Raw genomic sequence first — 26939 nt, 5'->3', positions numbered from 1 at the left:
TGGTCAAAAAAATTGGTAGAAAAACAAGTGCAAATGTACTAGTGCTTAAATCGCTTGGATTTGTCTTTCCTTAGTCATCTTAATCTTTGGTTTGTCTCTTTTTGGTAACATGAAAAACATTTGTTGTTGCTCATTAATTTTTGGCAACAACTTAATCACATATACCAGCTCTACTGCCAAATACATCTGTAACTCCACCAAATATACTTGCCAATAAAGATCCTCTTTCTTGTCACCATAAACATGCCATATCTCCATACGCACAAATACTTGAGCCCTTTCATAGCCCATAACCAACTCTTCTATAGTCTTTTCTCTTTAGACCAAATCAGATTTCTCAATTTGAATTTCTTCTTCTTTGCATTTCATTCCAACATTCAGCTTTAAGGCATCAACATTTGCCTTCAAATTCTCTATTATAAGAGTATCTTGCTGCATATTACTTTTTTTTTTATCTTTGAAGGACATAACATATTCCCAACAACAACTTCTTCAACATACTCAAACCTTCTTTGGCTATCCTTATCAAATTCTTTTTCTTGATTCTCCATTTTTACTTCAAGAACATCTTCATTATGTTGTTCTATATGCTCTTCTTTTTGTACTGCAATCTCTTTCTCTTTCAATGGATATATTTCCTCTTCCTTTGTTAGGATTTCTGTCCCAAATTCACATTCATTTGCGCCATGTAAAATTTCATGATAAAAACTTCTTCCTCCAAAAATTCTTTTACTTTCTCTTCACATTCTTCATGTGCTTGAAATTCTATTCTATCAATCACACCTATGCTCCTCGTTAATGGCCATGATGCATCATCATCATCTAATGGAAGCAAATTGAACTTACTTCCATCCTTTATTATGGAACATGTATTCCTTCTACAATCATATATGGTTGAATTGTCAAATTTCCATTCCCTTACTAATTAAGTGGTAATTTCTTAAAGGAATAATATCACAAATAAAAACATCATAGTATTATCCAATATTGAAAGGACACAAGCTTGTTCAATAACATCAATCCATTGGTTATCATCTAACCCAATAAGTCTGTAAGGTATTTCATGAGGAATTATTGGAAGCTTCAATTTTTCAACCATTTCTATTGAAACTATATTTTCAATTGAACCACTATCTACCATAACTTTACATACATTTCCCATGCACTTGCATTTTGTCCTAAAAATTGAATGTCTTTGAGGGTGCCTTGTTCTTATTTCTTCAACTTCTTCCATTATGGTTTCAATTCTCATTTTTTAATCTGAAAATTTTAATTAACAAGAATCTACTAACTTTCTCTAATACCAATTATGATGCAGAGGTACATTTTTTTAAAACTTTAGTTGGGAATAAAACTCAAGAGGCTTCAATAATGGACATTTACAACCAACTTAATGAGTTGGACAACATCAAAACACTTCCAATATTTACTCATAAATTTTCAAATGAAAAGACATCACAACTTCATTTTATGATATTGACTATGGATGAGTTAAAAATGTTTCCCCCAATCTATAGCTCAATCCAATAAGTAGAATAAAAGTTATTAAACTTTTTCTAAAACTGTTACAATGAAAATCAGGTTTAGACCAGTCTACACTAAATCGATCATAAATTTTTCAAATAACAATTAAATGAATTAAAACCAATGCCAAATTGAACCTAACTTAAATACCTTTCCAAAAATATAAGTTTCAGGTTTGTTTCAATTCACATGTGCATGTGACAACAAAAAGAATAGTAGGATTTCTAGAAAAATCACCTAGAAATTTATCATAAAACTCAAAAAAAAAAACTTCTCTTTAATTTACTTCTTCTTTGAGCTTCCCTAGACATTACATTTTGAAAATCACATCCAATACATCATGTTTTAAAGGCTTTTCAAGTTATATAACTAATTGATTACCCCTCATGACCATTTACCTTCTCCCTTACATGATCTTTACATATTGCCAATATTTTATGACAATTTTATTACGTGCATTTGAGAATTTTCATCTATCTTGACAATACGAATCTAAACATAATAAATTATTACATATCAAGTAGGATTAAATTAATCCTTTTACATCAATAATCCTTTGTTTAATCATGCTTCAATTGTAAGACTCTAATTGACTTTATGAAATATTTCTTGAATCTTCATCCAATGTGTGCTCTTGCACTAGTTTGGGGGCAGTAGCCCTCAAGATTTTTTGGGGGGGGCTATTTGATCCGCTTATATTTCGAGGGATGACATGTTATAATTATTCTAGCCCTTATTCTATAAGCAAAAAGATATTGTATCAAATAGCTTAGGGTTAGTGATTTCACAAGGTGTGATGAGATAATATCTCCTTGCTGTGGTATTGAGTTGTAAGGGATTACAAAATGTAATCAGGTTGTAACCATTGGATAATAAAAATATTAGACTCATTTTTTGGTGGACATAGCCTAGAGATTGGTTGAACTACATTAAATCTTTGTGTCTTTTTTTTCTTTTTTGTGTGCGTTATTATTTTTTGATATTGGATATATTTGCATATAATTGTTATTTTTATCTCATTAATCCTAACAAGTGGTATCAAAGTAAGGTTAATTTCAGTTATCCTTTGAAAAAGGTATCACAGTTGAGTAACAGTTGCACGATTGAGTTGGAGTGATGGTAAATGAGGGTAAGTTGAAGGTTGAGAAGTTTAATGGGAAGAACTTTCAGTTATGTAAAATGCAAATGGAGGACTATCTTTATCAAAAAGATTTATGGTGGCCATTGCAAGGAAAATCCAAGAAACTGACGACTATGATAGATGAGGACTGGGATATTTTGGATAGAATGACACTTGGAAGTATTTGTTTATGCTTGGCGCAATCGATGACATTTAATATTACAAAAGTGAAGATGATTGAAGAGTTGATACAAACCCTAGCAAAGCTATATGAAAATCCCTTCACTTCAAATAATGTATTTCTCATGAAGTATTTATTCAATATGGAGATGACAAAAGGTGGATCTGTTGTAGATCATGTAAATGAGTATAATATAGTTACCAGTCAATTATCTTTTGTAAATGTTAATTTTGATGAAAAAATTAGGGCTCTCTTGATTTTGTGCTCTTTGCGTAAAAGTTGGAATGGCTTGGTAATGGTTGAGTAGTTTTGTTTTTGGATCTAATACCCTAAAATTGATGATGTGATTGGTGTTATTCTAAGTGAGGAAACACATAGGAAAAGCTCAGGTGAATCTACATCAGGAAGTGTTTTGAATGCACAAAGTAGAGACAAAATGAATGAGAGAGGAAACAACTCTAGAAATTATGAGAAGCCAAGAGGAAAATCAAAGGGGAAAGAGGTCTCAAACAAGAGGACCAAGAGAGACTACTGGTACTATGAGAATTTAAAGCATAAGAAGAAAGATTTTTGGACTCGAAAGAACAATGAAGGAGAAAAACAAGAAGGGAACAAGGAGGTAAATGTGGTAAGTAATAAATTTGAAGAGGATGTTTTTCTTCTTTCTTTAGAAAATGTTGATGATTCATGGATTTTAGATTTAGAAGCTTCATTTCATGCTACTCTCCATAGAGGTTATTTTCTTGATTAATTCCAAGGGGATTTTGGGCTTGTTTATTTGGGGGATAAAAAACCCTATCAGATTGTTAGAAATGAAAGAATTAAAATTAAATTGCAAAATAGGAATCATTAGCTACTACAAATGGTAAGACATTTTTCAAGGATGAGTTGGAATCTAATTTCAACAAGGAATTGGGTGATGAAGGTTGCACAGTTACTTTTAATGATAAAAAATTGAAGGTTGAAAAATGTTCCTTAATAGTAGCAAAAGGCATGAAAGTAGGCACCTTATATATTTGTATAGGCCATATTGTTCCATCTACTTTAATTTTTTTAGAGAAAAATGAATGTTAAAGAACAATTGTTGCAATTGAGTAGGGAGAACAAACCAATGTAGATTCTGATACAACACTATGACACAACAAACTTGTACACATGAGTGAGAAAGGTTTGAAATTACTTCATTCAAAGAAAATTTTACCAAGTTTGAAATGTGTCAATATGAATTTCTGTGAAAGTTGTGTATACGAAAAACAAAAGAGAGTGATTTTTGTGAAGAGTGAGAAGGAAAAGAAAAATGAGAAATTAGAGCTTGTGCATATAGATTTTTAGAGACCAACTCAAGTATCTTCCCTCAGTGGTTCTCATTCTTATATTACATTTATTAGTGATGTAACTAGAAAAGTATGAGTATATTTCGTTAGACATAAATTTGATGTATTTCTAACTTTTAAAAATTAGAAATGCTTGGTTGAAAATGAGACTGGTAAAAGATTAAAATGTTTCAAATTTGATAATGGTTGTGAGTATTGCAACAATGAATTCAAAGATTATTATTCCACTAATGGTATTCAAAGGCATAAAACTGTTCCAAGGACTCCACAAGGAAATGGAGTGGTTGAACACATGAAAAGGACAATAATGGAGTGTGCAAGGAGTATGAGGTTGCATGTTGGGCTAACCTTAAACATGTGGGTGGAGGTAATCAATACTACTATATAATTTGATTAATAGAGGTCCTTCTACTCCTTTGCATTTCGTATTTTAAGGAAGCATGGGTTGGTGAGAAGGTGAGTTAGTCTTTTCTCAAAAACTCCAGTTGTGAGACATTTGCACATATAGATTCTAAAAATAGAACCAAGCTAGAAGCTAAACCTAAGAAATGTATATTTGTTGGACATGACATTGATGAATTTGGTTATAGGCTTTGGGATTTTGAAAATCATAAAATTGTAAGAAGTGGGGATGTCATATTCAATCAAAAAGTGTTGTACAAAGATCTATTGTAGCAACATGAGAAGGAAACAAATGACTATCTAGTGTTGGATGATACTCAAAAGGACAATGTTGCAGTAGTCCCTCGTGCTCAACAAAAACCAATACCACACACCCTAGTGAATGCTAGACGGTCAACAACGCTAAGGAAACCTCCAAAAAAAATTTTTTCCCTCTTTGTATTCTATTTGTTGGTGAACTTAAATGTTATGATGAAGTTGTGGATTTGGATACAAAGATTTAGTGAGAGTCTGCAATGAAAGATGAAATGGACTCCTTGCTGAAAAATTAGACTTGGAATTTATGTAAGTTACCTATAGGTAAGAGGGTTTTATAGAATAAATGAGTTTGCAAGCTGAAAGAATAGGATGGAGGTAAGAAAATATTTAAATCATGGTTAATTGTAAAAGGATTTTCTTAGAAAAAGGGCATTGATTTCGATGAGACATTTTCTCTTGTTGTTAAAATGATTTTTATTCACATTGTTTTAACTATTGTGGCTAGTGAAGATTTTCATTTGGAGCTACTTGATGTTAAAAAAAAATTTCTTCAAAATGATTTAGATGAAGAATTATATATGATACAACCACAAGGATTTAAGGTCAAAGGTAAGGAGAATTTAGTGTGCAGATTGAATTAAAGTTTATATGGCTTGAAGCAAGCACCTCAACAATGGTATCTTAAATTTGGTAGTTTTATGCATGAGCATGGATACGATATGTTTCATTCATACCATTGTGTTTATTTTAAGAGGTTGGATGATGACAACTACATTATTTTATGTTTATATTTTGATGATATGGTTATAGTTGGGTCTAACATGGATCACATTAAGGGGTTCAGACAAAAATTAGCACATTCATTTACTATGAAGGATTTGGGGGTAGGAAAACAAATCCTTGGTATGGAAATTTACATAGATAGGAAATATAGGAAATTGACTCTATTTCAGGGCGATTATATTGAGAATGTGTTGCAATTTTTTTGTATGGAGAATGCCTAAGCAATCATCACCTTTTCTAAGTCATTTAAAATTTACTAAGGAGATGTGTCCAAAGACACAAGAAGAGGAGGATAAGATGTCTAAGGTACCTTATTCTTCAGTTTTAGGGAGCTTAATGTATGTCATAGTAAGTACTAGGATAGATATTGCACATGAAGTGGAAGTTATTAGTAGGTATATGGGTCATCTTGGGACTTAGAATTAGAATTCAGTCAAATGGATTATCAAATATCTAAGAGGAAGATTCAATAAATGTTTACATTTTGGGGGCTCTACTACTAACTTATAGGGTTATGTTGACTCAAATTTGGTAGGGGATCTTGATACCAAACAGAGTACTATCGGTTATGTATTTATTTTTGGTGGGACAATAGTGAGTTGGATTTCTTAGTTACAAAAGGTGAATTCTTTTTCCACTACAAAGATAGAGCATGTTGCTACTACAAAGGTAGCCAAGGAGATGAAATGGTCTCAATTCTTCATGAAAGGATTGAGAATCCACAAAGGGATAATTATCTATATACAAATAGTCAGAGTGATATTCATCTTGCCAAGAATTTTTCTTTGCATTCAAAGACAAAATACATATAGTTGCAGTACCATTTTATTTGGTCAGTTTTGAAAGATGGAAATTTAAAGCTAGACAAGATACATATAGATGATAATTCAACATATATGTTTACAAAGGTAGTGACAAGGGAGAATTTGAACTCCTCTTCAGCTTTAATTGGTCTTCTAGACTAAATATAATAAAGTAACAACTGAGTCCAGGGTAGTTTGATCCAGTGGGAGCATCATGGAGTAGTGGTATTGCTATAGGATTAGTCTCCAAATGGAAGATTGTTGTCTAGTGTAGAGTTTGATCAGTTCCAAAGTGGGAGATTTTTGTCTAGTGTAGAGCTTGATCAGTTCCAAAGTGGGAGATTGTTAGTGTGATGCTTGATCAAGGAAGTAATATACACTCACTATAATTCTTCAGTAGGGTTCGGGGCCGGGCCGGGCCTCGAGTGGGGGTTTGGGGGCAGTAGCCCCCGAGAAATATTTTTTGAGGTTATTTTATCAACAAATTTTCTAGGGATCAACATGTAATTATTCTAGCCCTAATCTTGTAAGCGAAAAAATATTGTATAAAATGCCTTAGGGTTAGGGATTTCATAAGGTGTGATGAGATAGTAGCTTCTTGCAATGGTATTGAGCTGTAAGGGATTACAGATTGTAATAAGGTTGTAATCACTAGATAATAAATATATTGTACTCGTTGTTTGTTGGATGTAGCCCAGGGATTGGGTGAGCCATGTTAAATCTTTATATCATGTGTCCTCTTATGTTTGCATTATTATTTTCTGATATTGGATATATTTGCATGTAATATTATTTATATCTCGTTAATCCTAACATTCTCTCATTAAAAGTTCCCCCACCTTCTCCCTGTAGTGGAGAAAATCATATCACTTGTCCTCATCCTCATGATGTGGACAAGTTGTCTACCCACTCTTGATGCATATTGCTAGCTATATTACTAGTCTATTGGCAATAGTCCTTGTTATTGCAAATTGGTGCTCTGGACAATAATGTTAACACCTATAGGCTATGGATTTCTAAGGGATATCAACCTTATTTTGATACTATTAATAATAAAAACATGGAAACACAGGCATATCATGAATATCTACATCATTTTTCCCTTGATTCCACCTTTTGAGTGGAAATTTAATAGATTTATAGTTCATGTTTTTCCTCCTAAAAGGAATAATTGTTATTTATTGTTGAGAAACCTATTAAAACACTCATTAAGAAACTATCTATGTAAGCATTCTCTCCTAAATGGAGTCATTTATGTACCTATTCTAATAGGAAACTCAAGTTGACTATCTAATCTTTGGGGATACACAATCCTCATATTTATTCTCTTGAGAAGTTATTTTTTCCTTCAAGTTATCTCAATTCATCTTTCAATCAGAAGAAGTACATATTACTACCAATCTAAGCTATGTTCATTGGGAGAGTTGATACATTATTCTATTATATACATACTTTGATATCCTAGTTTTATCATGCATATAATTATAGGATTGATTAAGTAGATCTCTAACTGGGTTGATGCCATCTCCTTTAGATGTAACATCTTTTTAAAGGTATCTTCTATCTTTAGTATGTCATTCAATAGAACTCCTCGCTTATAAAAAAATCTCCACACATGCTCACACTTACTTATCCCCCAAAGCAGAGACACTAAATTGATTCTTATGTAAGGGATGGTTGCACTCGTGTAACACATTATATATGTATATCACTATTGTGTTTACATCTTTTATTTTTAATATCCATTTTGTAATCCTCTAATTGTCATTGTATAATGTAATGTGCTTCTAACCGAAATTTGTTGGTTCCTTACATGTAAACAATTTGTGTTCTCAACATCATATCTGAGTTATCTCTATATCATTCCATAGTATTTCATGACCATAATTAGTAGTTAATTTCTTTACAAGTAGGAGATATTTTCCACAATAGTTTAAATTTTGATATTTCTATTAGGATCCAACAACTATATATTTTTTTTCAAACTCATTGACTAATGCTTCAAGGGTATTGGTTCACATGAACCAATATCTCACAAGAATGAATGGAAGATTTAGCACTCATTGCATCAAGGTTATGCTCACAGATGTAAGTTATTTGGACTTCCCAGGAGGTCCCCATCCCAATACTACTTCAACTTGAGTGCGCTTAACTACAAAGTTTCCTCCATGGTTAAACTGACACTACTTGCAACCTCATTTTCCAAATGAAGTATTTTACCTTATGAATCAAGCATTAGAAAGATTCAAGTTTAATTCATTCTCATGAAGAAAATGGTAACTATTTTCCCATCTCTCAATAAATTAACTTGTGATATTGCTACCAGGACGCAACGAGTGTTAAGTGTTATGTTCATTCTCATGAGAGATGGGTTCATGTGAACCACTAATCATGAAGCATGGGTTAATGAACCACTTCTCATGAAGCATGGGTCAATGAGTTTGACTTTTAAAACTATGTAGTAGAATCCTATTAGCAATATCACAAGTTAATTTCTCCCTCTACATACTCTAATAATTCTAAGAAACTTTGGTGTTGTGTTTATGGGATCTTATGTAGTTTGTAATATGGAGAGGTGATGAATATTCTCCGCATTTGTGTGATGTGCCAAACGACACACCTCAATGGTACAAACCTTCCACCCTACTTAATAACACATTACCACCATACCAATTAGCATTGCATTGTATCAGTCGACACATTATCACCCAACAATATCACTCACTGCCAGTATATAATACCACAAATGAACACCACAACAATATAATAAATGAACATGAACCAAACATGAAAATGTTGAATTAACAAACACACATACAAATTATACCAAATTGGTCTTCAAATGAAGACCTTACAAATTTGAGGCTCAATGTGAAATGTTGAAATGATATTTCCAATGGAAAACTAGGGTCGTTACTAACCATTGATATTGTGAATACATGATAGGGAGGATCTTCCGACTCTGAAGTGACACACAAGCCAACTTTAACTTCCATAAATTAAAAAAATTATTTAGATACAATCCATGAACATTTACAATTCCCAACCATCTCCTTGTAAAGGCCTCCAAGAAGCCTTTAGAGATTTACAATTATTTTATTATCCCCCCCCACCTCCCATATTTTGATAAGAAAGAGGTTGAGGCCATCTATTAAATATAAAAATATGTACAACCTAACTCATGAGGCACTGAGAGGATAGAGTTGGGTAATAGTCCTTCAATTTTGCCTAATTTCAATTCATAACAATCATTCAAAAGATCTAATTCTTATGGTGAGCAGTTCTCCTCATATTGACAAGAGACACCCTTGCTAATTTAAGTAACCTGACAAGATACCAAAAAACCAAACAATGGGTTAGATAAATCCTAGAAATCTTGAGAAGAAAAGTAGTCAGATTGATTAAAAAATACCAAGGAAGCCTTCAATTAGACATTGAAATGCATATGTCCATTGAAAAACATAATAAAGAATATTTAACCCATGCAGAAGGACAAAAAATAATATCACTATATTTAGTTTTAGAACACATCTAAAATATATTTCAAACCATAACAAAAAATCCTAAACCATACATCCAAAGAATGTTCCAGAACAAAAGGATCTTAAATGAAGATAGGGACGAAGTTTTAATTTGCCTGCATGTGAACTAGTGAAGGTGGATCCTCCACCTCTGAGACTTCTTCCTCCATCAAAATTGGGAATTCCAAACATTCTAAAATGGCTTCATTCTCATTTTCCAAGCTCTAAACCTTTCCTTTCCTCCAACCAATTGTCGATTCTAATATGTTTAACATGTAAAAAGTAGAAGAGAAAACAAACATTTCTCTGAATGATTGGAAACCATTTAATCACTGATGTAGGAGCATCTGAGGTCTTTTATAGTTACCCCAATAGTCTGATGTAGGAGTATCATAACCATCACATTATCCCATTGATTTTGTTAGTTGTTGTTGAGTTACAATAATTGTCGAGTGCCACTAATTATTCAGTCATTACCAAATTGAAGTTTTTTGCTATTGTGTTAACATATTGGTTAGCGTGTTATCCCATTTATTCTTCTGGTATTGATTGAGCGATCTTTCAAGTGTCGAGTTGGTCGGTTGTAGTGTTAGCTAAGCATGCAGTGTTGGCCGAGTTATCTAGTATTGGATGACTGTTCCTTCATGTCTCGAGTGTTCCTGTTGGTGTTGAGTCCTATGTGTGTCGAGTGCTAGTATTTTTCTTGATTCTTCTTGGATCGAGTTTTCTTTGTTAGGTTCCAGTCTTGTCCAACCTTGCACGTATTTAATTTTGTGATGGGTATTTAATATTTGTTGAGAGTCGACTTGTGGCTTGGTTATGCATTTAATGTAAGAGTTTATTTAGTTGGTAATTTTTAATAGGCTAACTTGTGGCCATGTAAATATTTAAGGGGATCTTGGGTAGAGTCATAATCATAATTTTGGGGAATCATGGAGAAGTCATTTTAGTTGAGGAGTCGTAGCATGGAGTAGCTTGGAGAGAGAAGTTCACATTTGATTTTGGAGATTTGTTCTTCTTTGAAAGATGTATTCTTCTTTGTAATGGTCATAACCCAGAAGGCCATACAATTAGGCATGTTGGATGTAAACTTCTTGATTTGAATATATGAAATCTTGTCTCTCTGGATATGAACCTTATTCCTCTTGTTCATTTTCTGGTATGTGTTTATTTGTTGGTTTTTTGATCACCTCATTTTGGGGTACACCCAGATTCATGTTGCATCAATCACCCTAGCTAGATCCAAGGACGAAAAAACTAGGCAAAGAGGAACAAGTTGTCTTTTATGTTGAGGGAGGTCATAATGATATGGTTTGCAAATTAGGAGATCCTCTCTCAAATTAGCTAGAACTTTTTCCAAATTACCTAAGAATTATGGCTTTAAAAGATTCCTAACTAGCATGTTCAAGATCCCTTTATCTATGTCCACCATGCTAGTCATGGCTATAAATATTTTTGAGATGTCACTATAGACTCGATACCAATCTATATTCATAATGAATTCCTTGCCTAAAACTCGAAAGACTGCTCAGACTACTAGAAAATGAGTATTAGGGAGGGCCTCTTTGAGATGAATGTTAAAGATGGGGTCATCAAAGGCTATTTGAGAGAGAGGGCCTTTCAACTTGATGACGGTATCCATCTTGAGTCCTTCTGGAAAAAAACACATAGAGGCATCTTCTTAGATATACTCTATGAGGCTTTTCAGATCTCCATTAATGGTTCATATCCCTTCAAAGGAAAAATTATTACTAGAATAAAAATGCTACATGACTAAGGTCTTACACTTCCTAACTAAGTAAAGACCAACAAATATCAATAAGCTTAGGGCATAGTTTAGAGTTAGGATAGTAAGATGTCTACCTATCTCTTCATTGGACAAAATTAAAGCTAGGATGATAGAGCATTGCATCATAAGAGATCCCTTAAAATTAAATCATTAAACATGGTAACATACCTACCACTTTCTTTGAACTAGATAGTTAACACAAATCTACTTTATCATGTCCATGCTCAGCTAGTAATTCACCTAGAACTCCTAGAGATGAACATGTCTTATAAAGATTAACCTAAATTATGGAACAAGACCCTTGATGACCTTCATTTTAAGTGTTGAAAGAGATTTATCCCAAGACTATTAGAGATTACATATCAAATTCCCATGATCTTCTTGTTTAAATTTCCTTAATCATTTATCCATTCTAACAATAAATTGAAACGAAAGACATCAAGAATAAATATCCAAATCTAAGCATAGAGTATTATTACTATTTAGAGAGTGTCCACATCACATACACTTAAAGTATCATATCAGAGTATATGTAGTAGATATATGTTAGAATACAATATGACCATCCTAGTAATAAAGTATAGTAATTCTTTTATCTTTGGTACCATTGTAATATCTCTTACAGTCCTACCTATGTTCTTCTTAATAATCTAACCTGTCACTTTCTTTGACCTAGACAAAAAACACAAACCTTCTTTACCTAGTCCATGCTTAGTTGATAAATTTGACAAGAAAAATAATATTCCTCAACTTATTAAAAAATAGAATGAAGATTTGCTAAAAACCAAACAATAGATATTAATCAATTTGAGGGCTAATTTTAAAGGACTGAGAGAAATTTTAACTCGTAACTCCTAGGGATTAGCATATCTTATAAAGCTTAACTAGAACAATAAACTGAGATCAGTTAAGATTTTCATTTTTTAAGTACTGAACGAAATTTATCCCAAGGCTATTTAAGAAAACCTACCCTAAGTGAAAATAATGACCAAATCAGAGAAAACTTTGAATGGCTTTCTTGGATAAAATTTTCTTAATCATTCATCCAAATTAATAGTTGTTTTGTAATGATAAGATGTCGAGTATTGAAATTTAAAGACAATAAATAACCAAATTGAAGTAGAGAGTAACATAACTATTTATAAATTGTCCATTCCATATAAACTAAGAGTATCACAACAAAGCATATTTAGTAGACTATGCTAGAATACATCTTGACTAGCCCATTAAACAAAATATAAACCTTACTTTTATCTTAAATAACATCAAAAACACTTCTTACGGTTATGCATATGTGATTCTTACTATCCTAACCTAGATTTGGATATCTACGATGATTACTATACCTATCTTCTAAAACCTAGACACAATTTGGGGGCTACCCAAAAGCTCAAAATGTACTAAATACTACAAGTTGGAGGAAAGCTCCAAATTTAATCTTTCACCGGTCCTTTTTCTTTCTTTTCCACTCTAGAGCTCTAGCTTGCCGACATCTCCCTGCCTCATTTCTTAATCTTTGGATTTCTTGGACACCCATCTTCTTCAGATTCATCCACTTCATCCTCTAAATCCAAATAGGTGACATTAGCATAACTGGGGATGTCATTGAAACCTTCCACACCTTCCTCCTTCAGATATTTGAAAAAACCAAGTGGGGTCTTCTAGTCACTTGATGTGGAATAAATCTAGCAAGAAATTCAAACTTATCATTATCATTTTTGTCTTGCCCCTAAAGGTTTCCCAGTCCTCAATTGTCAAAATTGAGTACTTGGGAACCAACTTATCATTCATCTCCATCTTGTCATAGTTTTTTTCCCTCAAAGCTATCAAATTTGAGTCAGTATTTCATAGAACCATTTCCATGCTCACTAGATATTTATTTTGGAATATGGCACTACAAAGGTTTTCTGTCCATTCCTTGTCCCTTTCAAAAACAATTGTCAATGGGAGGAACATAGACAAAATGTCAAAATTCACCCTTGTCCTATTAGTGTTCTCTAGAAATTCCTCTTTGAACAACCCTACTATGAAATCCATTCCCAAAGAATGAGGAAAAAAAAAGAATTTCCCTCAATCTCTCCTTAGGAATACATTCTTTTACCTCTATCTATTGCTTCTTACCTCTAACATGCAAAATGATATCCATCTCTACTTCTACTCCTCACAGAGGAAATTTTGATTCCTTCTTAACTCCAAGTATTGAATATGAAATAGAATTAAGGAGGAGAATTTTCCTAATATAAATAAATCTCTTACCTATCCCCATAATGATGACAAAGTGTACCTTTAACACTAATCGATATGACAAGTTTCTCAAAGGGAGTAATGAAAAAAAGGGAATCATGAAACAGAATGGGTTATGGACATCACTAATATATTATATCTTTACTAAGATAAAGAAACAATACATCCTCCATCTCTTTCAATCTATACTGAATTATAAATTAAAAGGAAGACAAGGTAGTGATTAAACATTAGTAGAAAGGAAGGCATTAATCCCTATGTTGGATAAGTCATCCACCTACTTATTTCCCTCCCGATAGATATGATTGAAAATAATTCTATTAAAAGATTCACTAAGTTCTTATACTATTGCCAATTTTGCATTTTCTCCAATTGGGGACGCTTCCTTTTCTTAGGGCATTTGTGATGATTGTGGAATCACCCTCTACTTCAAAATTCTTGATATTCACCAATTTACATAACCTAAGGCCCTCCTCTAGCGAAGAGATCTTTGCCCAATTATTTTTGGCTTCACCTAAATATTTGGAGATGTAGCCACTTCCTCCCCCTGGTCGTTGTGGATACTACAGCCTATTCTTGCATGGCCCAGAATTCCTCGTGAGGCTCCATCAAAGTTGAGGTTGAACTAATCCACCTTCAAAGATTGCCAAACACATTCTAATATTTTTAGTTTACTTAGATTGTCTCCTTCACCCATAAAAGGTGGAATTTTTAAATCAATCCATCTACCTCTCATCTTTCCATCCCAATGAGACATCTTATCATGTTTAATTTGTGAATTAAGAAATCTATTTTTTGTTAATTCAACGATAGAGACTTCAATATTATGCTTAATTTGATCAACAAACGTATGTTTACTTGGAAAATTCGTATGTTTCTCTCCTTCCATAATTCCCGAAGAACTTTGGAAAATGAAGAGATCCAAAGGTTGTGAAAGATATTGTCTGATCGCAACAGAGACCAAGAAGACAACATACTTTTTATTTAACTTGGAAAATCCAACTGAACTCCTAGTTGGGAACATAACCATTGCCAATAGGAACTTGAAAAAGGGCAGTGAAGAAAAAGGTGGTCAATGGACTCCTCCTCAGATTCACATAAGGGGCATCTACTTGGCCCCAGAATACTAAACTTCTTTAATCTTTCTAGTGTTAGGAATTTTTTATGAAGGACAATCCAAGAGAAAAAGCCTACCTTGGGAAGGCAGAACTTGTCCCAACATAGTCAAAGAGGCAAAGGAGACCTGGAAAAACATTTAAGGGATTCAAGGTATTGATCATCCATTTTTTAGCTATATTCCCCATTATTACTTCCATAGTAGACCAGGAAGTCATTTCCTCCTATGCAAGATATTACTTTGGACCTAAGGATAGATTGTAGAATATTTTTCTCTTCCAAGGGAATGTCTTCAATATCAAGATCTCTTCAATGCCAACTCAGCCCTCCCTCTTCAAAAACAAAATAGTTTTTAATCCATGATCCCCATTTCTCTTCCAAATAAGATTTGGTATTCATAATGGAAGGGTAACAAACAAGGGTCTTGTAACCCCCCCCAAGAGTCATTCCAAAAAAATGCCTCCCCTTCATCCCCTAGATTCCAAGAGAATTTATACTCAATGATGCTTCTGCACTTCAGAAGGAAATTCTAGAATATTGAGCCTCTCGGAGGATTGGCTTCCCTAAAGAGGTTGATTGGATTGGGGGAAAAAGATACTTATGAGAAAGGATTATGACCCATTTAATGTTAGAGAATCTAACCATTCTCCATAGTAATCTAGCTCCCAAGGCCAAACCTTAACATTTGATGTTCTTAATGCCAGCTCCACCTAGACCCTTGGACCTGCAGACTTGGTCCCAGTAGAGAAGGGAGAATTTTTTCTTGTCTGTGTTACCTTGCAATACAAAATTCCTAAGATTGCCATTTATCTCAGTCAATTTGCTAATTGGTAGGTCCATGCAAGAAAGCTCGTAGATAGGAAGGGCAACCAAAACTACAGAAACCATGGTTCTCCTGCTTGCAGAGGAAAACTATTTACCCTTCAATCTATCCATCCATTCTCTTTTTCAGTTTCTCTATTAAGTGATCCCATAGTTTTGAAACATTATGACCCGAATGAAGAGGAAGACCTAGGTATTTACAAGGAAAAATGCTTTTGTTAAAGTAGAAAATGGAACAGATTTGAGTTTCCAAGTTGGGAAAAGTGTTGAAGAAGAAGATATTTGATTTATCTCCATTGATATCTTGACCCAATGCCTTGGAATAATTGGACAATAAATCTTTCAAAGCTAAAGCTTCTCTTATTGAGATTTCTCCAAAAACATTGTATCATCTGCAAAGTGTTGATGTGTGGATGGTTCTTCTTTACTAGTTATAGGGATATCTTTAATGGTCCCTTCTAGTCTCACTCATGAAATTAATCTTCCAAATGCATCAGCCATCAAAATAAAGAGAAAGGGATAAATTGGGCCTCCTTGTCTCATATCACGAGAGATGCTAAAAAAACCTACGAGGGTGCTATTTATTGAAACAAACATTTTTTGAGTAGATATACATTCAAATATTAGTTTTATCAATTGTTTAGAAAAACCATAAACTTCCAAACATTTACATTAAAAATGTCAATCTACCCTATCATATACTTTCTTTATATCCAATTTGATGAGCATACTTGGTTTCTTATTATTCTGAACCGAATGAATAGCTTCCTAGGCTATTATGAAACCATCATATATTGATATTCCTTGAAAAAAACATGTTTGTTCCCCACTGATAAGATTTGACAAAATATTTTGAAGTCTAGAAGCCAAAATTTTTGTGAATAGCTTGTAGAGAGTGTTGCATAAAGCTATAGGTCTAAAATTATTGAAGGAGTCTACATTATCCTTTTTTGGACTTAAGGCTATAAATGTATTGTTGACTTCCCGTAGCAATTTGCTAGAGTTCCTAACTCCTTCCAAGGCCTTCATTATGTCTTCTCCAATGAAGTTCTAACACTTCTCGAAGAAAAATGTTGAAAAACCATCTAGACTCGATGACTTATATGGATTCATTTGTTTGAGGGTTGCTTCAGCCTCTAGTTTAGTAATCTTTTATAGCAAGATATTGTTATGTTCCTTGGAGACTGGTCTTGGTATGTTTAAAAGAACATTCCTTTGGGCCGACAAATTAGAACTAAATCCACTATTATAAATACCTTCAAAATAATAGATAACTTCCATGTTGATATCCTCCTATGAATTCTTTGGAGTCCTATCCATTCCTCTGATGGAGGTTATTTAGTTGATGGCTCTTATTTGTTTAGAGCTACTATGAAAAAACTTGGTATTATTATCCCCTACCTCTAACCAAATCTCTTTCGATTTTTTCCTTTACAAAAGATCTTATTTTTTCGGGAACCTCTTCATATTGTAGCATTACCTTCTTTTCTTCTAGAAATTGTGCCTCACCCATTCCACTTTCCATAACTTCCTTGTTTACAACTTCCCGTTTGTCCTCCAAGGTTAAATTATCCTCAAAAATATTACCAAAATATTTTGAGTTCCATTCCTTTAACTTTTGTTTAATTACTTTCAATTTACTAACTACCTAGAACACCTTAGAGCCTGAGACTTCAATTTCCTCCCACCACTGCCTAATAAGATTAATATTGTTATCATTATTAAGCCACATTTGGTCAAACTTGAAAGGGCAGTTGCTTGGATGTTTATTATCCAAAATTCTTAGCTCAACGGAATAGTGATCCGATCCTAGTATAGTTTTGACTTCAGATTGGAATGAAATTGATACCATTGACGGATCTTCATGAAAAAAAAAACCTATCTAATATTTCTACAATAGTGCTAAACCCCTTCCTTCTATTGTTCCAAGTAAAGGTCTTGTTAGAAATAGCCAATTCCAATAGGCCTAACCTATTGACTCATTCACAAAACTCTCTAGATGCTGATGAGAGGGAATTGTTGCATCCTCTCTTCTTTGAAGATCGAAGAATAGCATTAAAGACTCCTAGAATGGATAAACCTTCATGTTCTAATATAAGCCTATCTTCCAACTCCTTCCAAAGCCTAGATTTATCTCTATTTTGAATTGGTCCCCAGTTATTAAAAAGTGTATAGCAAAATTTTGATCTGATACCTTTCACAATTCCATCCAATTTTTATGAAATTTGATAGATGAGATTGATGCATACCTAAGATGCCATACTATGGCTAGTCCTCCAAATGTCCCTTTGACAAGGGCATCTTTAATCTCCCTCCATCCTAAGGACATTCTAGTAAACTTACTCATTTCCAAACTACTAAGTTTCATTTCCTTTAAAAGAATTATATTGTCTTTTGTGTTAGTTATGCAACACTTTAGGAGTTTTTTCTTGTTAGGGGCATTAAGTACCCTAACATTCCAAGTTAAGACATTCATGATGCCAAGGGAAGGAACTTCCCCTTCCATGTATTAAGAATATTGGTAATTTTTTACCTAACCTTTAGTGGTCCCATCTTTTTGCGAAATTCTTGCAAGGATTTCTGACCTTGCTTCCTTAACCCTTTCATACAATTTGGGCCTTCTTTGCTCAAAAGGGTGACCCCTAACCCTAAAGGAACTGCAAAAACCCCATCTAACTCCTCTAGCTCCTATAAACCTTCCTCAACATAGATAGGACCTATCACCCTTCCTATGTCTATTACTTCTTTAATTTTAGAGATCAAAATAGATTTTTGCAGTTTTAGCTCCTCATCGCAAATAATAAACTAGTCCATGAGATCCTCAACCACAACATTATTTAGGGATTCTATTAAGTTGTTGACTTGTGCTTCCTTCCTTTCTAGTGTTTCCTCTCAAGCATCTTGTGGTTGATCTGGGCTATTGGAAATATCCTTAGATTCCTTTTTGATCAAGGCACTTTGACTGATTGACTTAAGGGGTGAAACTTGTGAAGGGCAAGCTATCTCAACCTAATTCCAATTAACAATAATTGATTTGAGGCAAGGAGGGTAATTCCTTGTTTCATTTTTCTCTACTACATCTCCTTGTTTAATTGTAAATCCCCCACCCTCATTATTTATGATAATTTGAATATTTTTTGAGATCATTTGATTGACATCTTCCTTAGTGTGAGTCAAGACTTGATCCAAACTAATTCTGAATAGACCTTCAACAAGTTTTGGTTTGAAAAATATAATTGTATCATCTAAATTGATATCTAGGGTTTTGAAATCTACTGTATTGACATCCATTTTTACTATCATTATCAGGCTAGATATGGCCAAATCTAATTCTACCTTTCCTACAAATGTTCCTAATCTAGAATCAATACATCTAAGCATATCTATAACCAGAAATTCAATAGGAAGATTAGGCAATAAGATTACTTTCTCTACTTCAAATCTCATTGATTTTTTGTGATAAAAAAAAGGAATTCTTAAACATATTCTTCATTCATGCAGCACCCTTATTTTTTAAGGTGTTGTTTTTTTAGCCGTATTATTTTAGCCTTGCTTTCTATTATTTTGACTAACTATTTTTTCATCCTTGCCATTGGGTTTATGATTTATTTTATTTAATAAAATATCATGTTTTGTTACTATTGGTTTTCTGAGGATTGTTGCAAATGTACTAAACATTGCCATTGTATTTGGTGTGTGTGTAAATTTATCTCATAAATTATATCTCATATAATTATATACATGTTTATCCGACATAAGCTATCAAACATTAACACTCCCTCTTAACTAGGAATGATAAACACATGTATTACCTCAAAGTAATATCAAGTTAGTAAGTTAAAGATACCTTTGATCAAAATATATCTATCATTTTGATATCACATTTGATAGATCAAGAGTATTGGCCTCCTAGAATATCAACATATAATATTCACTAAATACTCAATAAGGCTTGATATCACATTTGATATCATGAGTATTGGTCTCCCAAAATCACCAAGCACTCAAAATAAGGTTTCATATCACATATGATATCAAGAGTATTGGCCTCCTAGAATATCAATGATATTCAACAAATATATTTAAGTAATGGCCTTCCAAAATGTTGAGATGCAAGACATTAACCATATACTCAATTTGTTTGATCTCATAATACAAGTTATTGTAAGATTGTCACCTTACAATAACTTCTACAAATACAAGTGAAATCAATTGGAAGTCATCACTTCCTCCTGATGTACATATGGGGTAGGCCCATTAAAATCACTTAGTCATGAGGAATATTCATGAATCATAATTCTCTTGTCTCATACGATTTATTGATCACAAGAGAATCCATCTCAACATGGTTTACTTCCTTTGAATCAATATGATCGAGATCACCGAAGGTTGACTAAATCATATCCTCTCTCTCTGCTCTCTCTCTTTCAAGGTTGCCTCTAATAAAATGTTAGTCTCCCTCTGAATCTCAATATCCCTCTTCCAACAATATCATTCTCGAAGGAAAAGATCTCAACAAATAACTCTTATAGTACACATTGAAAATACAAATAAGAAAGAGACTAACATAATACTCATAGATAATTTAACATAATAATATAAGATCATTCCAATGTAATATAGATAACTATCTAATTTAAATATATATACTTCGAAGAGATTATCAAAATTATTTTTTCAATAATAATTTTAAATTATCATTTGATTATATTTACACATTTTGCATTCATATATTCAGTTATACATGTTATACATATATACATTACATATATTATATATTACAGTGAACTATACTAATGAATAAAAATAACATATATTGCATTATATATTTTGTCATATTATACAAATAAATAAATAATCATTACATACCTTAATGGATGCACATAATTATAACTCATTATTCTTAATTAAAATATCAATTTGCATCATACCTTAGATACCTTTACTGGATTTGGTTAAGCATTTCATACACCTCACTCCACGTCAACTATTAAACCTCCTCATTGTTATTATAGATCGCCTTCCTACCACAGTAGAGCCATTCAAATAGCAACAAAGAAGAGTCATTGTTTCATTGCTGAGGAAGATATCTATTGGAGCACGAGGAGTGGATGTCTACAGGAGCACAAAAAGTTGAGGGCTCATGTTATGATTACCATCACTAGGCCCCTGCGGTTGGGATGGTATGCAATGCCTCTTCGCTTAGACAACGAATTCATTGATGCTCGAATACTGATGATCAAGTTATCATTAAACTCCCTTGGTATTGCATTTATCATGTGTCCGACCTATTATGCTTTGTTCGTATGTCTGAAACTAAAAAATTTGCCTGCATACTTGTTCTCATATTGGGTAGTTTGGCAGATAGATCATGTGTGCATAGAGGGTATGATCATGGACAGAAAGGATGACATACGTTCATCGTTTACACATTGGTATAAAGTCTTCCGCCTTTTCAATTCATCTTTCGTCCAAAATGGTATCTCTCGTGTTAGTGCCGTGATGAAGACTGATCGGGGATTGACAAGGCTCGTGTTCAGATCCAAGTTCAGCAATTTCAATTGTATTTCATATAATTATATATATGTTTATCTGACAAAAGCTGTCAATTATTTTATGATTTCTTGATATTCAATTTCATCACCATTGACACTTAGATAAGAAAATTTGATTCTTGATGGTTTAAAGCTCTTATATATGTCAAAGATCCATACTTGTGTATTTTGCACCTAAATCTTATTGATTCTTGTTTCGATTGATCAACACTGCCATAATTCAGCATTAACTTTAGAAAGTTCGAGGGATTTTCAAAGACACTACTAACCATAATCATTGCCCCATATTCTACCACGAAATCTTGAGATGTCATCTTCTTGAGTAAATACGAGACACCTAATAAAAATTTCATACCCTGAAAGCCAACATAGAAACATAGTAGACTCCGCTCCAAAATCCAGTTCACTTTTTTTCTTCAAAACTCTCCTGGCCTCCCACTCCTCGAATGGCTCTCTACAAGTTGATTATGTCTTACTGAAGGGTGTTGCGCTTGCTAATTTGGCCTCATCTAGAACCCAATGGATCTGACTGTCTCTTGTTTTTTATTTGTCCCTTCTAGTCACACAAAACCTTCTTCATTTGTTGTTGTTATTGAGTTGCTCCCACCTGGGGTTAATGAGGTTCATCTTTGTCAACACTTTGTTCGTAGTGTTGTTGTTGCTTATTATCACTATTTGAAGGTTGCTCCACCCTCTCCTTGCGGTGGAGAACATCTTGAAAGTGTTGCCTAGATCACTCCTCTCATGAAAGGAAAGGAAAGGGAAGGGGATTTTATGGTCTACGACACTATGTCATAGTTTTTGGGTTTACATATGGTGAAAGTTATATGGGACTACCTCGTACTCTTTTTCGAGCGGTGCTTGGCACTACAAACGAGGCATACATACCCTAACCCCCAATGGGATTTGAAGTTGTGACCTCTCTTTCAAGAGTACAAGTTCTCCACCATGATGTGGATGAATTGTCTACCCAATCTTTTTGTGGGTTCCTAGTTGTGGCGCTAATCTATTGTCAATGGTCTTTATTGACCTTATTGTGAACTTTTGCTTTGGTATGTAGTGTCTCAGCATATCTTGAATATCTACATTTTCTCTTGATTCCTCCTCTTGAATGGCAATTTAGTAGATTTATAGCTCATGTTTTCCCTTTGAAAAGGAATAGGTGCTATTCTTTGTTGAGGAACCTACAATAGTCATTGGACAATTATATATGTCAACATTCTCTCCTATGTGGAGTCATTCATGTGTCTAATGTCATATGAATCTCAAGTTGACTATCTAATCTTTGGGGCGGCATAGTCCTCATATTTCTTCTTTTGAGAAGGTAGTTTTTAATTTGGAGTCATTCATGTGTCTAATCTCATAGGAATCTCAAGTCTACTATCTAATCTTTGGGGTTGCATAGTCCTTGTATTTCTTGCATTAAGAAAGGAGCTTTTCCTTCAAGTTCCCTCAGTTCGTCTTCCAATCACAAGAAAGTACCTATCACTACCAACATAAACTATGCTCGTCTGGGAAAATTAATACAATATTCTATTATATGTATTACTTTACTATCCCAATCTTATTATTCATATAATGATAAGCTTGATTAGGGGGCTTTATAATGAATAGTTCATGAGGCACAACACTTGGTGATGGTTTTGCAAATAGGGTTGCAAGTAGAGTGGGTTTAGCTATAGAGGAAACTTCGTAGTTAAGCGCGCTCAATCTGTACTAGTATTGGGATGGGTGACCTCCCAGGAAGTCTCGGTGCTTCACCTATGTGACCATCACCTAGTTCCAATGAGTGCTAAGTGTTCCATTCATTCTCATGAGAAATGGGTTTGTGTGAACCACTACTCATTAAACATGGACCAACGAGTTTGACTCAAAAAACTACATAGTTGAATCCTAAGAACAAATATCACAATTTGACTCATGAAAAAATATCTCCCACTTATCAGTTGATTAAGTAGATCTCTAATTGAACCAATGTCATCTCCTTGAGATATGACATCTTGTCCAAAGCATCTTTTATCTTTAAAATGTAATTTAGTAGGATTCCTGGCTTCTTGTAAATCCCATACATGCACACGCTCACACTGACTTCATCTTGCAAATTTCAAGTACTCTACAGGTAAAATCATGCAGAGGATGGTTGCACTCTTGTACCCTTGCACGTATTAGATATGTATCTGCGTCGCATTATATTTGCATCCTCTGTTTACAATAATTCCATTTTGTAATCCTCTACATACAATGTAATGTGTTCTAACCCAAATCCATTGGTTCCTCGCACGTACTCGACAATCTGCTTTCTCAACGTAATATCCGAATTATCTCTATATCGTTCCATAATTTTCTCGGCCACAATTACTAGTTAATTTCTTCTTCATGCTAGAATAATTCTCAAAAACTTTAGTGATGTGCCTGTTGTATCTTATGCAGCTTGTAATATAGAGAGATGATGGATATTCTCCACATTTGTTTATGTAAAATTTAGCGGTTAAGTGATTTAATTTTCGGCATTCTATCGTTTTCTGTTTGTTTACTAATTCAATATAGAAAATTCAGTTTTTGAAGCATGGAATCACCTATAATAAGTGGTATTCTTAATACTCCTATTTGATATAAAATCGAATACAACAATTAAAAGACAAAACAAAACTGAAGGTTCTCTCGGTTTATTCATCTCATTTACAAAATTATAACTACCATTACATGAATCGAGATGTGACCATTTCTTATTACGGTTCTTAGGTTTTTTCATTGACTGCAAATATAATTGAATTTATTCACAGGGCAATGAATTCTAGTGGAATTTGTACATAGGAAAAGTTCTAGGTGCAAATTTGACCTTCCTTTATTTACCGGATCCAAACAGATTGTGTGATAGAGACAAAAAAAAAAAAAGTATTATTAAACAGCTTAGACACACTTCGCATTTAATTCAGAAAACCGTCGCAGTGATTAATTCAACTCACAAAAATATTTCTTCCAACTTTCATCATAACGCCTATGTCATCTCCAAACTAGTTTTATTTATTTTTATATCAATAATAGTTCTCACAAACTAACGACTGCTCCACAACATGGAAAGATCATTGATACATTTTTCTAATTTATTCCGTTGTCATTGGATACAAATATTTAAGATATTTCATTCATCGCTTGACAGCCCTAAATACCTGGAACTTATATAAGTGTAAAATAATACGGGAAATGATGATAAATTAGCCATCCTAGATTTGATGTAAATAGAAGTCCCAAGGTACAGATCTTGATGCAATAAAAATAATTATCTTGCTGTTTCAACCTTACTGTGAAAGGTGTGATCGATCTGAATACATGTACTCGTTGAAACTCACCGTGAAGGTGTGTTACTTGTTGGCATTGCAGAACTGAACTTCAAGGCATTGAAGCTTCAGAAAATAGAGGCGGAGGGATTTAAGTCACATTGCTCGCAGAAAAGCTTTAGCTTGCATTTGTCTTCATGAGACAACCTGATTCAACCATCACTCAAAAAGTGATATACACAGAGCCACACCCATTCCTGACATCAAAGATATCAACTGAAGCAATGTGCTCTTTACTGAAATTCCTTTCTGGTGCATTTCAGGAAGCACCCCAACCATTGCGATGTAGATAAAACCACCAGCTGTGAATCCCTGTGTGTTGATCAAAAGAACAATTTATTTGAACTTAGATTCAACATAGAATACGAATAGAAGCTTAACAGGTCTAATCGATGTGCAGATTTTATTTTGTCAAAACACCACTTAATCTGAACTTTGTAAGTTCTTTCATTTGTGCATATATCTAGAATTACAAATCACTTAAAACACAGATAAGACTAATGATTCCCTAGTTTGTCAGAATCGTAAAGAAAAAATGCCATAGATATTAACAGTGGGCTACAAATAATGATATACGTACTCTAAAAACCATTTATAAATAGTAATATGTCTGTTAAAAAATCATGAGAGAAACTATTGACATTATTTTGTAATTGAAAAGTGAATGCTAGAAAAATGATAAATTGAACTTGCATGAATGATTAAGTTAAGATAGAACAAAATTCGTTCACCTCTATCCATGTAGAATACCCTGGATCTTTTCCGATTAATAGTGCCTACTCAGAAAAAAGTTGTGTCAGGCATAACATTAATTGTATTTTCGTAACTGATATTCTGAACAAAAAGCACCTTGAAAAGGCTGAATTAATGCTTGACAATAGTATAATTTTTCAGGTTCTTGTACCAACCAAAGCAGTTCCAGCTAATGCAACCAGTGCTGATAAGAAATTGAAAAAGAGTGCCTTGAAAACACTGAAGCCTGAGTTCACCAATATCCCAAAGTCTCCAATCTGTCCAAAGGCACGTTCTACAAGATTAGTCTGATCTGACGGAATAGATATTTTTATGAACAGAAGATAGTGATAAAACAAAATAAAGTGGGAACCAAAATATCTTTAAAACTAAAATTCATTTTCAACACATGCATGTGCATAGAATCTTCTCACAGGGAAGCCAACTTGAGCTGGTAAATTACTTCTACGAAAATTCATCTGGCGGTGCTTATTTTAAAGTTAGAATTGATCGAACTTGTGCAGTAGTATGTCTCGTGTTTAATATCAGATCTAAGTTATTCATGAAATACTGAGTAGTAACTGTTTTAAAGATGGAGAGGATAAAACTTGTACATGGGTACCTATTTGGCCTATTAGTTGGGACTCATCTTTGCACCTTGCATCATTAGAATAATAATTCCATCTTCCTATAATAAACAAAGGGAGGGTGCTAGTATGAATAAGGCTAGGTACCTAATTAGCATCCTATGTAGCATTATAGTAGTTATAATGGGACAAAAACATCATCTACTTTAGTTATCTACAGATTTGATATTACATTAGACATTTAACGAAATGTCTCCCAACTGGGACGTTAAATTTTTAATGCAATTTCCCTTCACAGATCAAATATCTCATTTTTTCCTTCTGCACTTCTCTACAATGTTTGTTTGCCCATTGATCCCTTTCATTATCCTTTATATTTCTCCATTTTTTTTTTTCCATGACCATATCTCTCAATGTTAGAATTCTATATATATAGTTTTTTATTCTAAGAGTCAGTGTCATTCATTTATTATATAATTATATTATATTGATATTATAATTACATTAATGATTAGATTATAAAATATATTGTATTGATAATATATCAATTATATTTCTTATATTATATTGATACCATTACATATAATGCATAATATATTTACTTTATGTATTATTAATCTAAATTTTATATTTTATTGCCTAATATAACATTTAATTCTCATATTAATATATCATGCACTATTATAATATTATATTGATTATTATTTAATGTTTAGTATCATACTTATCAATAATAATAATAATAAGGTATTTAAATAAAATGTATTATTTATTTAAATATATATTCGTATTGTTTGCGCCAATTAGGGCTCATGACAAGTCCACTCCTC

General features: G+C 33.3%; 1 protein-coding gene across 1 annotated transcript in view; it reads right to left on the bottom strand.

Annotated features, from left to right (window-relative positions):
* Positions 1-24455: 24455 nt before the first annotated feature.
* IAR1 (ZIP metal ion transporter family) overlaps positions 24456-26939 on the bottom strand; it is a 117660-nt gene continuing 115176 nt past the window's right edge. The window contains exons 9-11 of the mRNA XM_089815045.1: positions 25699-25800; positions 25522-25566; positions 24456-25102 (exon numbers count right to left, since the gene is read on the bottom strand). Coding sequence (XP_089671171.1) covers positions 24950-25102; positions 25522-25566; positions 25699-25800 — 300 coding nt within the window. The 3' untranslated portion in view covers positions 24456-24949. The remainder of the gene's footprint in view (positions 25103-25521; positions 25567-25698; positions 25801-26939) is intronic.

This window comes from Cupressus sempervirens, chromosome 2 (genome assembly GCF_028749045.1).
Source record: "Cupressus sempervirens isolate cs-2001-9-10 chromosome 2, ASM2874904v1, whole genome shotgun sequence".
NCBI lineage: Eukaryota > Viridiplantae > Streptophyta > Pinopsida > Cupressales > Cupressaceae > Cupressus > Cupressus sempervirens.
Note: the sequence above shows the minus strand (reverse complement) of the source record. Positions and strands in the feature narration are given on the sequence as shown.